Below are 17202 nucleotides of genomic sequence, written 5' to 3'. Positions count from 1 at the left end.
TGATGTGATATAATGAACCGTGTGATGTGTGGTGTCATGTGCCTTCTGGCCCTAGCTTGCAGTAGTAATAATATGACTGTGTTTCTCCTTAATTTGCATATGCCACTACGCTCTAAAGCAACAGCACAGTTACACATATTAGGTAAATGTGATTTAATTCAGTTTTTCATCTTTAAACAAATCACAAACAAGTTCAGAAGATTTCCATTTCTGTATTGTGCTATTAGTTAATATAACTATCTACCACACACTCAGAGCAAAACCTACATCAAACACCCAGTGAACATTTCCAAACTAATTTGCTTTAACTGGTAACAGGACAGTGGCAGGATTGTGTACACACAGATCATTTAATCTAATAGAGGATCAGTCTCCATCAAGTAAAGATGAGGAGTGGTTCACAAATCCATTTGGGACATGCACAAATTGTAAATTATCTAAGAATAACATTTCAAACATAAAGCTGCAAAGGATTTGAGGATTTATCATAACATTATTAAAATATTCAGAGTATCCAGAGAAATCTCAACATGCACAGGACAAGGACGAATACAGTATTTTGAATGGCATTATTCTTGGGGCTCTCAGGTAACATTGTATCAAAAGTAGGCACAATTTTGGTGTGGAAATCTCTACATGGGTTGAGGATGACTTTTGAAAATCAAAATGCTTGGCTAATCTAATTGGCTGCTGATAAACATCTACATGATCTAACCAAAATACTGAAAACTATGCTATTTGGGACAATTCTTTTGACATACTGAGAAATACATCCTTAACTAACCAGGCACCTGCATCTACATGAGATTTGCGAGATCACAATCACATGAGAATCAATCTTCTCAGGCTGCAGGCCACATACGTTTGTGGTCGCAGCACAAAACATCTGAATGATGAAGTTCTCACACTTGTAACTATGGGCGGATTTTAGATGTGACGACACTCACCTGGTTAACTCCTATTCATTTACTGGTTCTTTGTGTACTGTAACTGTCAGTGAACACAGATCATCATTGCATCCATAAATACAAACTTTACCACGTCAAAAAAATATATATATCTTAACAATAAACACAAATGCTGTTGCTGGGCCTGAGCCTATTTAAGATGGACTGAGACGAAGTGGAAATTCTTTTTGGAAATCATGGACACTTCATCCTCCTGACTGAAGATGAGAGGGACCATCCAGCACGTCATCATCCACATGAAGCATTTGCTTCTTTCAGCAAGACAATGCCAAATCACATTCTGCTCGTATTACGACATGGCTCCACTCTGAAAGACTCTAAACTGGTGTACCTGCAGTACAGACCAGTCATTACAGACCCATTAAAAATGTTTCTGCATTATAAAACAAGAACTATGAAAAAGGAGTAAACCAAAAACTGTTGAGGGGCTAAAATATAAATCAAACAAGAATGGAGGAATATTTCATAAACAACAGTAAATGGTCTCCTCAGTTTCCAAAGGCTTACTTTAAAATATTACACCATTACCAGTCATTTTGCCAACACACCCAGCTGATTACGAGTGGTTCCAATAGGCAATACACAGCTTTGCCCTTGTCCCAACTTTATTCAAGTGTGATTAAAAGAAAATATTCACACAGCAGTTCCAGCCTTCTTCCCATTGTCCAAAAACATGCATGTTAGGTAAATTAGTGAATCTAAATTGTCCCTAGGAGTGAGTGTGAGCGGTTGTTGTCTCCTTTATCCCTGTGTGGCCCTATGAGACTGGTGTACGCCACCTTTCGCCCTATTGCAACTGCGATAGGCTGTGGCCTCCCTGCAACCCTGATTTGGATTAAGGGGGCATAGAAAATGGATGGATGGATGGCTTCAGACAGCATCCCAACATTTTCAAAAACTAAGTTGGAATCCTAAATGTTATATTTTGGATTTGGAAAATGAAACAAGACAATTACAGAAGGGCCCTGAGAAACTGTGTTGTTGTTATTTTATGGCATTTTTTCAAAGACAAGAATTCAAATTAGCAATAAATTGAGAGAGTTACAGGCAACTGAACTGATTATGAAAGCTACAACTCTTCATGTCTCATAAGGTAAAGCCAAGCATAGGCTTCATGTCTGTGAAAGCATCAGATTCAGATGAGAGTGCATCAAACTGACCAATGTCTCAAAATGCAGAGGCTGCTCTTGTAAAGACCAGTACAAAGCTGGGAAGTCCACTGTAATCCCAGACGTTTGTCCCGTTTCAGTGTTTGTTCTGAGGCCGACAGTTTCAAGTGCAAGTCTCCTCGAAGGCATGGATGACGCTGTCATATGCAGGAGGGGGCGTCTGTGAGGGGAGGAATCCTTTAAGCCCGTTGCTGCCCAACCAGAAGGAATGTCTCTTGTTCAACACAAGGGATTCTGAGTCGGATGAGTTCGAAGCCATTGTGTCCTCTGACATGGTTACCTGGGTGTCATCTGCCATATCCAGTCCAGGCCTGCTCTTCTTGGCCAGTGGTCGAAAGGTGGATGTCTCTGCGCATGGTTTACTCCCCAGAGGACCCACTGGTTCGAGAGAGGGTTGTCTGTAGACATTCAGAAAAGTGCTTCTGTAAAGGCCCAGCTGGCTGCTCATGGGGTCGCATGAATGCGAAGTGGCAGATTTCTTTTTGGAGCGCCTGGTGATCCTAGCTGTAGCCCGGCGCCTGGATGCCCAGGTCAACAGGACATAGATCAAAGCACCCAGCAGCAGGCCCACAAGCACAGATAAACAGAAGGCTAGAATCATATCACCTGGAAAAAGAAAAATCAATACGGAGTCTCAGAAGGGGAAGTAGAGACGGATCAAATGGAAATGCTTAGAAGCGTGGGAGGAGGGTTCTATTGTGCTGTTCTAAAAATGGGGAAATTATTTCCTCAGATGGTGGTTTTAACTGCATTTCATATCAGAAATAAAATCTCAGTCACATAGACAAGAAGTATAAATTCAATCGTGGCCAGATTTATTTAAGGAAAACACATCTGTGTTGGTGTATTGATTTATTGTTGCTATAAACCTCTTGACTAGGTGCAATGTTACATAAAATCTTACATCACACCCAGTGTGTGGGTTTACTGGCTATGAACAACCTGACTGTTATCAATGCAACACACTAAAACATGACTCTGGCTCTTATCATTTCATTGAAATTCTAATTCTTAAGCCATCATTTACTGTAAATGGATAACAGTTCCAAAATTTTCCTGGTTTCTCAGGAAAAGCGGAAGTTTATTGTATTCTGCAGCACTTTCCCGTAGCTTTGACGAACTTGACAAACTTTGACTTAATGAATGGTATTGACAAATGCAAGCATTCGAATCTTTAAAAGAACTAAAGTGTTTCCTTGAAATGTATTCCAATTACATTACCTGTTCTAACCCTGGAGACTGTATAGAAACATGTCTAAATGTGGCACAATGGCTTACAATTTGCAGCAGAAATTAGTTTTCTTCCAATGCTATTCACTATTTTTAGCTTATTTGGTGACCTTTCCCATACTGTGGTTTCTTAGTAATCCAATTTCAAAATGCAATGTCTTTCTTTCTTTTCTCTCCACCCCTAAGGTCAATGCTTCTACTTTTGGAAATGTATAACAATCTTTAGAGGAAAGAAAGAAAGATGCACTTACCAAGATTAATCGGTTTTTCGAAAGAGATGTCCAAAAGGGGATGTGTTTCATTTTGTGCCATTTTTCCACCATCAGCTGGTGTTATATTCCGCACTGACTCGCACAGGCATGCAAACACTAAGCTTTTTCCAAGACAGGATTTTTGCTTTTCTATCCCTACAGTGTTCGCAACAGCGGAAAACTTGCTGTCATGCTTCCTTCCCTTTCTGGCTTTAAAATTAGCAAATGCACTGCTTATCTGTGTGGGACATAACACTGGGAAACAGGGTTGTTTCCTTTTGCATCATTTCCGTAGGATCAATACCTTTTAACAAAGGACCTATTGGCATCGTGCTCATAAAGCACGACAAGTTACCTTCGTCTTTGTGAAAGACTTATGATCACAAGACACAGAATACACACATTCTTCGTGGGATTTTTGGTCAAACAAAGAGACCCATTAAAAATACAGCCTTCTGATGTAAAAAGTCTTGGAAAATTTTCAAATGTCAACATTCTGGATAAGCAAACCCATAAAACTCTGACTATCCACTCCAGAGTCTGCAGGGTATCAAATCTCTACGGGGATTTCCTTCCATTGTTGCTGTGTTCCCACTTCACTCCTTGCTCTCAGGCTGACAGCACCACAAATCAACCCTCTGCAGCTCAGCAGCTGCTTACAACAGCTATTCTCTACCTGTAAATGTGCTTATTTACATGTATTATGCTTTTCAATTAAAGCAGGGATATTTTAGAATTTCTTTTCACTCCAGCAAACCAACACACTTGTCTAGTTTCATGAGATTTAACGTTGACTCAGGATGTTAAGACAGTCGTGTCACAGAGAAGTCCAGCAGGTGGCGATGAAGTGCTTAAAATGAAACTGCAGTTCTGAGAACTTCAAAGTATCCATGGCTCAAAATGATATTTATAGCTTGTGGAAAAAATAATGCAAGACATACAGTATACTTTGCACTGACATGGAGGCTTGATAGGCTTAAGCTGTTGATGTCTTCTGTGGGACAATATAAATGTGACAATTATACAGGAATGTGGAGCACAGATGAATTTTAGTTTTGAAACATTATTCAGGACTTTATCTGAATCATTCACAAATCTTTATTTTTGATTTGTTACATGAACTGAATTCAAGGAGCAACGGGCATGAACTTTAAACTGAGTAGTTGGTTGGATGTACCGTATGTCCTTACCCAAGTTGTGGAGACACAAAGTTCTGGGTTCCATTGTGAGGACTCAGCTCCTTTTTACAGAAAAAGAGGCCATAGGTTGAATTATTACAAGAGCAAAGATTGGAATGTGGACAATAGTGGGCTTTGTTAGAGTCAGTGCAAGTCGCTGAGAATTAAATACAATTTATTATGCTGCATCAATTTCACCTAAAACATAATACGATCATCTCACAGTTATAAAAATTTATAAAGTTTTTTCCTGTTTAGATGGAAGTCTGGATCTCGCTCATAGTGTCAGATGTTTTTTTTTAACTGTCTGATCAAGTTCGTCCATCAGTGATTACTCATTTTACCTTGGCAGCCAGATCTAGAAGGTGTGTCGATGGCTGAAAACCTCCAAACCATTTTAGAGTGATGGAGGGTACTGTGATTTTGGGCATCTTCAGTGCATACTTGTGACTTGCAACTTTATTATATCCTTCCACATGCATGCAATTGCCATATCACAATCCCATTCACAGGGATATGGATAATTCTCTCAGTCTTGTGGCTAGGATTGAACTCAGATTTACACCATCAGTAGTGTGACATTTTATATAGACTCGCGGACCACTGACACTGACCCTAACCCTCAGACACATAACAATCGCTCTGTCACTTTTGGTGACTGGTGTATGATTAAAAAAGAAACGAAAGAAGAACTGAAACACGGACTATACATATTTTTCAGCAGTTCGTGGTCTAAAACAACAAAATACGAAAAACCTGAAAGTATCAGAAAACTTTTGATTTGCAATAAACTTCCCTGGGAAGAATCCAGCAGCATCAGGGAGTGAATGAGGGCGGTGAGGGGATACCCGGGATTCCTCTCCTTTCAGTCAAAGAATGAAGCCTTTTGTCAGCATAAATTAAGAGGAACAGGAACCAGGCCACTCATTTCAGATCGCTCCTCCTGCCAGCAGCGTGCTGCTGCCACTCCGCCTCGTACGGTTGCAGAAGTTGTCGGACTGATGCGGTACGCAATGCTTCATTCTCAACGTTACCATTGGCAACCAGGCAACATACGCACACACACACTCACACTTCCTCTGTGAAGTTATCATGCTCCGCACTTCGCAAAGCGGTAAGATGAAATGACGACGTATACTGCATTTAGCTGATAGTGTGTTTGCTTGTGTGGCGCTGATAGAATACTGTTCATGAAGCGTTAACCTTTATTTGGGGAGTGGATGCTTTCATGCTATATTTTGCCGGTTTTTGCGGTGGTGTAGTAACTTCCTGTCCCTTCTAACAGGCTGCAGTGACACCACACCGCCATTCAAACGACTCTGCAGGTGCCTACCTTTCTTTAACAAATGATACCCAATAATTAACTTACTCAGCATCTGTCCAGCAAACAGCAAAATATAACCGTTTTTCTCGGTATACACTGTATGCTTGTCACTTTGCTGTTAATATAAGTGCGTGTTGTGTTTCCTCATGTACAGCTTGGTCATCACTTTGGGGCTTTTTGTCTGTAATTGTATGTGTGACTTCCTGCCAATTCCTGTTCGCTACCAAATTAAGTCAAAAGCAAAGTGTGTATACATGACCAGTTGAGGTTATTCTCAGTCTGTAGTGACGTCACATAATTAACTATATGTATGTGAAAACTTAAGCTGCCTTGTACCATTTACTTATTCTGTAGTCTTTGTGGTCTTCGTATGGCTGTGCTATGAAAAGCACAGGTGTCCCTAATAGCATTCCCAATCGCAATCAGGAACAATGTTTACTAGGATAATTTTGATGGAAGAATTGAGCTGTTAAATTCCTACAAGTTGACTTTAAGAAAACAAAACAGAGATGTCTGGAATAGCAGCTTGAGGTGTAACCCTGTCTCTCTTTTGCAGCATATGAATAGAAGAAGTGCCGCTATTGGACAGTAAACCTGCTTGTACCTGCATGAAACCTGATATTCAATTGGACTTGGTCCTGCAGTGAAACTAAAAGAGGCAGAGGGAGGGAGGGAGGGAGGAGCAGAAGGGATGTCCCACTCGAGACAGTTGTGAAGGCTCTCTTGCTCTCAACATCAGTGACCCACCTTGTGATACAACTGCAGCGGGACGACATGGCTTCTCCAAGGCACTTTGGTCGAGGGTCCGTGGACATAGCTAATGTGATGCAGAAACTGCAGGGTGAGTGTCACTCTTTTTTTCTTTCGTGGCCTAAGAGCTAAGCATCCTCTCCTCCTGTGCTGCTGCACGGTAACATTGTGCTGATTCAAGACCTGGCTTCATGCCCGTCTGAAGTTTGCCAACATTTGCAAGTCAAGATGCTTTTGCTCACATGCATACATAGACACTGGCTGACATACAAATTCTGGCGCCTCTTTTTTTTTTTTAGCCCGCAAACACTTAAAACGTAATGAAATTCTGGAAAAATTGCTGTCTGGCATTACATAGTTAAGTGCTGTTCTCAAACACTTTTAGCCATGAAAAGCATAATTGATTCACATATTTCGATAACTTGATTTAAAGTGCACATCCTGTATCTCTTTTATAGCCAGGTGTTTTTTTTCTAAGATAGCCTATAATCTTATTTGAAATAATAAGGAAACTTATGTTCTCTCCCCTGTAATATCTTGTGACCAAACTACAAAAAGACATACTACATTGTTTGGTGGCCTAGGCTGAATAACTAAGATGTAATTTACTCAGTAGATGTTAAGAAAGTCCTGATCTTAACACATGATTTTTTCTGTGGCGATCAGTATGCCAAATTTAAAGCAAAACGGAATTCACTTTCACACGATGAAATTCTTATCTTTAGTATTTTGAATTTGTTTGTTCTTTGAGACGACCAATGATCACGAGGAACATTTAATTTGTACTGAGACTGGATACAAGATACAGAGTCATCACAAGTGTGGCTTCATGAATGCACAGACAATGCACTGAACGAGACTATAACCTGACACCATTGGTGCCCTTGGCAAGAGAAAAATCGATAGCAGGAGTCCCTTTTTGTTGGTGTCCCCCCTTTATTACAAGGGCATTATGCCACGTCTATTAGCACACAAACCTGGTTATTTCTGGAATCTTATGCTCATTTAATGTATTCTTTAATGGATAGAATACTCGAGAATTTAACATTCAGAAGCATGTTACCATAGCTACCGTTATGAAACATTTTTCTGTGGTTATGCCAGTTCCGCCCAGATCCTGCTGTAGAGAGACTGTGTTTCCTGTGCCTGCAAGGCTAGTTTCATAAGTTTTATTTTGATATAAATTTTAGCATAATGATGTTGAGGTGTGTCACGAAGACCCACCATATGTGTCTTCACATTCTGAAATTGTCATGTTGTCTCAGACGTTGCCAGGAGGAACATACTGGCTCGCTCATAAGTGAATTAAAGGAGACATCCCTTCCTGAGGTCTTTTCTTAAACTTAAACACTCTTAAACACTCCTCAATTAGCCTGTTTTAGGGTTGGGTAACGAGGAAGTGAGCAGTCTTTCACTCCACCTCTTACTCTGTGCCTCTTTTCCTGGGGTTCTGCAACTGCTGAGTGAACTCTGAAAAAATAACTGTCTCTCATAGAACCATCCAACCATATCAGACGCTGAACAAGAAGGAGTTCCTGAAGGCCTCTGACCATCAGGGCTTCAACAGGACATTGATGAATGAGTAGATTTTGTATGTTCGTAAGTTGGCTTATGACAAGCTGTCATCCTGGCTGTTTTACAACCCACTGCAAGTGACTTGAAGTTATATCAGATGGTGTGTTTCAGCACGTTATCTGTTACCAAGCCTGGTTGGAAACTGAATCCAACAAACACAAACATAACAAAGCTGTATCTGCAGTCATAGCAATAACCGGTGGTTATTTCCTTTGTATGCATGCATCTTTGCAGTGCTTACATGCTCTGGATACCATCTGCACATTGTATGCTCGGGTTGGATGGTTTTCTTTGTCCCCTCGCAGACTTAAACATTGGAATATTCTTATTTATAAATGTATTCTTGCTCTTCTCTTAAGTTATCTACAGACTTATATCCATCAAAAAAGTACTGGAACTTACACTCTTTGTTTGAATGAACTGCTCCTGTTATCTGTTCCCATTGCCTGTACTGAACTCGGAAAGCAAGCCTCTGCTTGGAATAAACTGCAAAGTCATCTAAATCTTAAGGAACTGGTTTCATTAAATGAATTCAAACAAGTTTTGAATATATCAGAATCAGGGATGTCAGTTTGTTATTGTTGTGTTTGACCAATTCTGTCTCCATCTAGCCTTTTATGGAGTCTTAAACTTGTGTTATTTTACCTTTTGTTAATGTTATATATAGTTTCCTTTAAATATCTATGTGTATATTTTATTTTGATTTCGTGTTTTGTCGTGTTTATTAACACCGACCTGGGTTGCTGCCTATCTCTGTAGAGCTTTGGAGATTTTATTTTATTTTATGAAGAGTTATTTTCTGCTTAAATACTTTGAGGCACCGTTTCTTCATGAGTCCAGTCTTTAACTGATGATGAAACAGTCTGATGAAAAGAGAGTTGCTATAAATATACTGTTTTTCTTGCTAACTCTTGGTGGAATGTTACCCTCAAAAATAAAGTTTGTCCGCTAGAGTCTTATGTCCTCTTAGGCGGAGGATAGTGTAAGATGCATGCTGTTCAGTACAGCTTACAACAGAATATTTCTGAGTGAAACTGGCCTCATCCTTCTTCTGACCACTGCCAAAGAGTCACTGTTTTGTTTCATGTAAGAAGCTAGAATTGGTTTCACATCTGGAGAACATTATTGTACCAGTGGTTTTAGGTGATCTGTAGATGGCAAGCGGTAGTCTGGGCTTCTTCTCTGGTAATCCAATGCAGCTTCCTGCCATTAAAGGCATCCTGGAGAGAGAAGGTACTGTGGGCTCACTTTGACTTGAGAAACAGTCCATGCAGGGTAATGAATTATTGACAGCAGCAAAATCTGTCATGTTGTGAACACTCACTGATTAGTAGTCTATATTATGTACTCAAGTTGAATTTCGAAGAGGCCTATGAAACTAATTACACTTGTTGGAGGAGCAGGAGGGACCTTATGATGATAGTGTAGGAGCACATTGTAGCCTTAAATGCCCTCAGAGCACCATTCCCTGGGGGAGTGTGCGCTACTGGCATGTTCCTCTTATTATAGGCTTTCTGGGTTCTTGCGGTTCACACCTTAGCTCAGACTTTGTGTCAAACAGGATACGATGAAACACAGCTATGGAAGGGTTTGTGGTGGTGATTGATCTTGAACTGTAAAGAATTTCCTCTCAGAATTATGTCTCGGAGACAATTAATATGTTTTTATTTCCAACAATTATATGTGAAATTTTATGTGTGTCCTGTAAAAACGATGAATATCTGTTGCTGTCTGAACTGGAAACTAATTGGGGATGTAAAGCTCATTTTCTAGGTTAATCAATCAAGAATTTATTGAGAAGCTGATTAACCTAATATTTCAATATCCGGAAGCATTATGTGTGGCTATGTTTTTATATTAATCGATAACAAACTTGCTTAACCTTTTTTTAAAAATCATCCTTTTTCGGTAAATACCTCCACGGGGCAGTAAGACAAGATCTAGTTTATTACTTCAGAGTTTGCTTTATTTTCCTCTGTAGTGTCGATGACAGCTGCTGGAGACAAGGCGCTTAATACACATCATGCCAGGAAGCACCGGACTGTTTGTAATATTAATTATTGTGGATACTTGTTGATTTATTGAAACGGTTTCTTTTCTGTGATCCCACGGTCATTCATTGTCTTTATTATTTGAATATCATATTGCAGTGTTGTTCATTCAGCAGGTAATAAATACACAGTGTCAAGCATCTCAGAATTGACTGGCTTCAGTCCAGCTGCACGATCAATTCTTGCTCTGCTTGATTGTTGCTAGCCTGTCAGAGCTAAGCTATGGTTGCTCAAGACTAAATGGAAAAACAGAGAGAGTGGGCTTTTAACAGAGCTCCCAGGTGACCATCCCTAGCCAATGAAGCCGTGCACCTACCGAACAATACTGCCAAAGGTATCATCTGTCCTAAGATCACCTTAAGTACTTCATTACTTATGTGAATTGCAGGTGCTTTAGTGGTTTGATGTGTTGTGTGGTGTTTGTTGCGTAGGTTGTCCACTTCTAATTGGCACTTAGCTACTAGTACTACATCAGGCCTAATTGAATTAGTTGACTGAAATGTAATGACTATGTAATGATAAGGTGTTTTACATAAGGATACCTCTCATGTCCAAGTAAGTACATACAACTGGTGTATTCTGACCTACCTGTGTGCTTCTTACACAAAGTGAGACATTTAATTGAGTTCAGGACATTGGACAACTCCTGTATGAGAAACTGTTATAAAGTTTTATTATGAATTATTATTATTATTATGAACAAATTAGCTTTTTTTTATTGTCATGCATTATTTTTTTTATTTCCAAATTGTCTTAAAAATGTCTTAAAACTCCAAGTGTTGGCACTAGATTCAGCACTAGAATAATTTTTAAACAAGTTTACTTATTTTTTAGTGATGTAGGGGCCAATTTAAATGGCATGAGATTTTCGTACTTTGACAGAAATTCTCCTTGTCCAGCTTGCTTGAGGTCTATGAAGCTCATATGTACAATGTTGCCTTTCATTTCCAGTTTTGTCCTTTTTATTTCATCTAACTTACAGCTAAAGATTTTTCTTGGGTTAACAGGGAAATTAAAAGGAAATATTTTCCAATAAAGAGCAAGGTTGATTTTTCTAAATCAAGCAGCAAACCAAATCTACAGTTCTCTACTATGCCACTGTTTTCCCTGTGAAATGCTGTCGTAAGAAGAACTCTATAAACACTATGAAACCTTTGTAAATATGAACATGAAATGAATGTATTGTAAGAATAATCTTGCAGCACATATGCCGACACATTGTTTTGACGACAGCACAGTGGTGCAGTTGTAAGTACAATTGCTTCACAGCAAGAGAGCTCCAAGTTACAACCCTGCTTCAGTACTCTGTTTTCTCCCTGTGCTGGGTCCTCCCACAGTCCAAAGACACGCATGATAGGCTTAACTGTGATTCTTTATAGGCTGTTAGTGTAAGTAAGCATGCATGGTTGTCTGTCTGTGTTAGTCCTGTGATTGGTTGGTGGCTGATACTCTGCCTCTTTTCCAGTATTATTGGGTATAAGCTCAAGGTCAATATTAAAGTGGTATAAAGATGGAGGTATAGATGGATGCATAGATTAGACTTGTTAATTCTAGTGTCTAGAAGACTATACAATTTAGAAAACATCAGACTGAAAATGAAAAGCATATGTCTAGTATTATGTAAATCCTCCCTCCGCTGACCTGTTGGGGCATGGATAATGCACCTCTTGGGGTGTTCAGTGTTGTTTGGCACTAGAACATTGGCAGCAGATCCTTTGGGTCCTGTGATTTGCAGGGTGTGAATTCTGTACATAGGGTGTGTTCCAGTACATCCCACAGATTGTGTTCCTTAAGCCATTTCAACCTAAAGTGCAGTTCTCTAGCCTCTTGCCAACAACCTGCAGTGTAAACGACTCATGTTTGTGTTGGTCCTTAAGCTTTGCCCTCTTGTGGAAAGGACAGAAGTCATAGCAAACAAAAATCTGATTTGTTGTAGTAAGACTAAAAGGAAATGAGTGGTTTCTGTGTTTGAAACCCGTGTGATGTAAATTTTGTCATCAGTCTGCAAGGGTTGACCAGATCTCTCTGCGGCCAACCACATGCAGTCCAAATATTTGTGACCTTGCAGACTTGGTGTGTCAGACTTTGCAAGTGCCTGAATTAATCGTTATTTTTTTAAAAAGCCCCATGAAAGTCAAAGAATATAATATATATAATATAATACAATTCCTCTTGTATTGAGAGACTGCAGAGAATCTCTGCTATCCACACCTGTTTAATCTACTGTAGACTGATTACATGCCCATGGATGGGATGTTTTGGTCCAAGCTACACAGTCATATTTAAACTACTTACTGCAGAATCTCGTGTAATTGTCTAGTGCAGCCTTTGTCTGTACTTCTCACCTGTGCTTCTTCCTTTTGGGGCTTTTTCTACTTCAAGCTAACTTTTAGCCAGTCAGTTTTCAACCAACATCTTAAATCATCACTGAGACGGTAGTGGCTGAATACCTATAATGCCTCTGTATGGAACCAAGGTTTCTCAGCCGAGCATTGCACTGAAACAGGATGATCATGGTTCACCTATCAATGCTCTTAATGCTGTGGTTGATCAATGTACATTCTCTATTCTCTATGATAATGGGTGTTGAGAGTAAGAAAATGCGTTAAGATTAAACAGGTAAAAAATAATTAGATTATAATCAGACTACAAAGTTAAAAGATTGGAATTACAATCATTTGTCCTCATTGACAGACCTTTATGAGTTCTTGACCTTTCCTATTTTGAGGAGCTTAGCTAACCTTAGATGACTGCAAGTATTAATTGTTCTTTCCTCATTGTTGTCAGTTTTGTGTAGCTGTCAACTTGTTTTTAATGGGTCTAGTAACAGTTTGCTTTGTTGTTTTCATATGAAATGGAAGAAAAAAAATTCAACTTAACAGCTTTTCTGGGCCAGTTCCACCAGCAGTCTTTAGAGCAGTAAGAATAGAATGACAACCTCAGACCTATTTTTAGCATATCAGAAAAGCTTTTAGTGTGCCGGAGGTCTTGGAAGAATAAAGGGATTTTTCTGCAGGAGACGATAAGGCATCAAGTTCTTTACTTTCTATTGTCTATGTGATATATTGAGAACAGCTGGGTAGTAATTCTGTAGATAAACAGACTTGGTCTGAGTTTAGATGATATTTCTTGGTTTTAATGAACGATATGGACGTGCTTAAGAGCTATTGCATGATACTCTATTTAAAAAGGGAACCCCGTTGTGGGTGTGTCTGCTTTGTCGTCAGAATAGCATTGACACTGAGAGGGAGCAGGTGGTAGATGTCATCCACCAGCCTCAGAATTAATTATTAAAATTAGCTGCACCAGGGACTGCTTTGTGTAGCAGTGTTTGAATTTTGTTCTGGTCAATTTAATCAATAGGTCTGTGGAGACTTTGTTTGATTTACAAATAACCCCTCCACCCTCCTAGTAATATGTTTGTTTCTTGATGAGTTTATTATTTTGCTTCTTTCTCTTGGTCATTGTTTTGTTAAATGTGTCAGTCTCACTGAGGATTAGATAGATCTTATAGGCAAACACAAGCCAATACACAGCCATACACAAGCACACACAAACCAAGCTTAAATCGGGATAATGCAGCCAAGGCTGTGACATCACCACCTCCCACATGCTGATTGGTTGAGCCACACTCCTCGCTGAGCACTCTCCAGCCTCAGATGGTACAATGATACAGCGAGGCAGTGCAGCGAGGGCTGTGCACATCCACACAGGCATGGCTCCTCTGGACTGGAAAAACACAGGAAGAAGAAAGGAGAGGATTGCAGATCACCCTCTCTGTTAGAGTTTTCTGCTTTGCCATCTGTGTGTGTGTGTGTGTTGGTGTGTGCGTGTGTGTGTGTGTGTGTCTGTCACTGTGGGAGAGGGTCAGGGAGGAGGGGACATTTTCATCACAGCCTCCAGCAGCTCTTTTTTGCTTTCACCGGGGAAACCAGGCAGCCAGATCTGTTTTGTTTCCTGTTGGAAACAGGACAGCTGTGTGCTTTTGTGTCAGCTTTTCCACTGTGGATCTTATTTTAACAGACATACATATATGTATCGTGGAACTCATGAAATGCAAAGGGCGAGAGCTGGAGAGTGGGGAGTAGAATGGCTCACTATAAGGATGTATCTGTCAGGAAGACTTCTTTAAACCTGGTGACTGGATTTTTTCAGTATCTGCGTGGTAAGTAGGGCAGCAGCATCCTTGATCTCACATCTGTGCACCTTTTATGGGATATAATATATGCTAATGGTTCATAGGTGAATCCCTGCTCTGTGAACTAGTTACGCCGCACAAACAGTCATATGTGTACTGAATCTGTGTGTGTTTTAGTATGTATGTGTACATCTGTAGGTTTGTACTATGCTTCAGTGGGCATCCCCTGTGCATCAGTGATGAAGCATTTGCCTTTGGGTTAATGATGTCTTTGCTCCCTGTATAGTGTTCACATTGCTTCCTTAAACACGTGACCGCTGTCTATATTTCTGAGGGTGGATGATTAAAAATGGCCACTCTGAGCGGTGAGCAGTGCTAGCCAACCAGCATGTATGACAGGGTGTTAGAAATCAGTCTTCAGCATGACAACAGCATCACTAAAGCAAAGAAATGTGTTGCTTTGTTATGCATGCTGCATAATGCATGAGCCATTGTTGATGAATGTATTAAAAGACCACAAAGAGGCTGGGGGCAAACTAAACAATCACGTATGTTAGTGCTGAACACAGATGGGGTTTGTGAGATGTGTTGGCAGAAATCTTCTTTCCACTCATTCTCTAATCTCCTTGTATGACCTCTTTTTTTAGAACACTTGTCAGGAATGTCTGTAATACCAGCACCAGCAATCTTCTGTTAATCATTCTGAACACGTCTAACCATTAGATGTACATTTTAGCATATATGATGCAGCACTCCTGCAGTGCTACTTGGCAGCCTGGAAGCATTAAGAGTAATGTGTGGGCTTTAATAAAGTAGTTTTCTGGCTAGGCAACTCTAACGAAGGTAATAACTTACAGCTTTAGTTATTATGAATGTTTGTTTTATTTTTCTGTGCATACATATCTTGAATCAAATTAAAAAGACACCTACCTAACAAGTCCTGTCATGTGCATTTTCACCATCCTCTTTTTTTTTATTTTTATGAAAATCACCTTTTATCTGGTCCAAATATTGGACTCGGACTCCACACTCAACCATCAAAGCATGTAGACAAGACATGACTATCATGTATTTACGTACATTTTGTGGCTTTGATTTTCAGATGAGCAAGAGGCAGTACAGAAGAGAACCTTCACAAAATGGATCAATTCTCATTTAGCAAAGGTAAGTGTGAACTGTCCATATTTTGTGCTGCTTACTTTTAATTAGTGATTACTTGCTAGGACTTGGAGATTGCAGACTTTATAAGCTCATCAGGCACACCTTAAAGTAAGTTAGAAGCTGTGCTTTGTTGACTATTCAACACTATTCAATAACAGAGAGCCTCGTGATGTTTGACTCCTTGTCAGATTCACAAATCTTCTTCATGGTCAGTAGTATGTCAGACTACTGACCCGTCATGCCTGTAGAAGCAACAAGAGATGTGCTCACAACAGTGAGGGCTTCTTGTAACATAGCACAACATAACTGGATTTATCCAGTTAACTGCAAATAATGACATAATTTACCCTTGATTCTTCAGGGTTGAAAATCAAATCATGTTTAATGGAACACAGCTTGTTTGTAATGAAAGTTTGGTGCATATAATGGTGTTGAAGGGAAATTCTTCTTATACAACACTCAAACAGTCCTTCTGGTCTATTTTTTTTTTTTGACAAGAGCTATTAAAGGGTATTTGCAGAGACTGCAGAAACATGACAAAGCTCAGTTGTTCAGTTTTTAGGAATCTCACTAGGGCCATTTAAACTTGGATGAGCTTGTGTATCGCTAGCGGACAGCGTTTGTGTAGACATATGGGATGTTTAATGGCATTATGCAGAGAGTGTGGTGGGGTGTATGTATCCGTTGCATCTTTAGTGTTTGTGTGCATCTGCTGTTTATGAGTAGGTAGGCACATGTGTTCCTGTTTGGGTATTTATGGACTATATGCGCTCATTGGGAGTGTGTGTATTTGTCAACAGGATTGGCAGCGACAGTAATGCGTTGTGCAGATGGAGAGCAAGAGGGTGAGGACAGTGCCCTGCAGGCAGTCGTTTGCTTCTGAATTATATGCGTCTAAATTACGAGGCACTGAGTGCACAAGAATAGCACATCCTCACATGTTGCATTCACTGATATTGTGAGATTGAAACAACAAAAAGCTGAATTTTGTTATTTGCTTTAATGCACTGCAGTAAACCTTAAAGATCCATAGAATCAGAATTGATAACCACTTTGATAAAAGATGTCACAGCAGAGCATGCAACTCAGACACCATGGCAGCGTTTAGGTCTCAGATCTGCTAAAGGGATTTGGTTTAGAGGAGTCCTTTGAGCCTAATCTGCCCACGATAGTTCAAAGCATGGCTTCTAAAACTTTAGAAGAATCTGAGTTATGCTGTGGGCCAATGTTGGGACACTCTGTTGGTCTATTTTTCATTATGCATGCACAGCGCCTAAGCTCACTCTCTGTGCATACCAATAGGGTAAAACTATGCTCCAAACATTTTTTGAATGACCACTTCAAACAAGAAAGTTTGCAGTTTTCTTGTTTGTTCTTGTTCGTCATTTTATTTTGTTTTGTTCATAA

General features: G+C 39.8%; 2 protein-coding genes across 11 annotated transcripts in view; one reads left to right on the top strand and one right to left on the bottom strand.

The window, feature by feature from the left end:
- Positions 1-138: 138 nt before the first annotated feature.
- myct1b (myc target 1b) lies at positions 139-3763 on the bottom strand. Its single transcript, XM_072365217.1, has 2 exons — positions 3619-3763; positions 139-2743 (listed from the first exon to the last, which is right to left on the bottom strand). The coding sequence occupies exons 1-2, from the start codon at positions 3677-3679 to the stop codon at positions 2241-2243; spliced, it is 564 nt and encodes a 187-aa protein (XP_072221318.1). The 5' UTR covers positions 3680-3763; the 3' UTR covers positions 139-2240.
- Positions 3764-6837: 3074 nt separating this feature from the next.
- The window catches only part of syne1b (spectrin repeat containing, nuclear envelope 1b), an 80186-nt gene continuing 69821 nt past the window's right edge, over positions 6838-17202 (top strand). For 7 of the 10 annotated variants that reach the window (XM_072365602.1, XM_072365605.1, XM_072365604.1 and 4 more), the window contains exons 1-2: positions 14173-14661; positions 15737-15798. In XM_072365602.1, the coding sequence (XP_072221703.1) occupies positions 14586-14661; positions 15737-15798 (138 nt within the window). In that variant the 5' untranslated portion in view covers positions 14173-14585. Of the gene's footprint in view, positions 6962-14172; positions 14662-15736; positions 15799-17202 lie in introns of those variants that run through there. The other 3 variants (XM_072365608.1, XM_072365609.1, XM_072365601.1) reach the window with 2 other exon arrangements.

This window comes from Leuresthes tenuis, unplaced genomic scaffold (genome assembly GCF_036924035.1).
Source record: "Leuresthes tenuis unplaced genomic scaffold, fLeuTen1.0.hap1 SCAF_15, whole genome shotgun sequence".
NCBI classification, from domain to species: domain Eukaryota; kingdom Metazoa; phylum Chordata; class Actinopteri; order Atheriniformes; family Atherinopsidae; genus Leuresthes; species Leuresthes tenuis.
The sequence above is the reverse complement of the archived record's forward strand: the minus strand, read 5'-3'. Positions and strand labels throughout refer to the sequence as shown.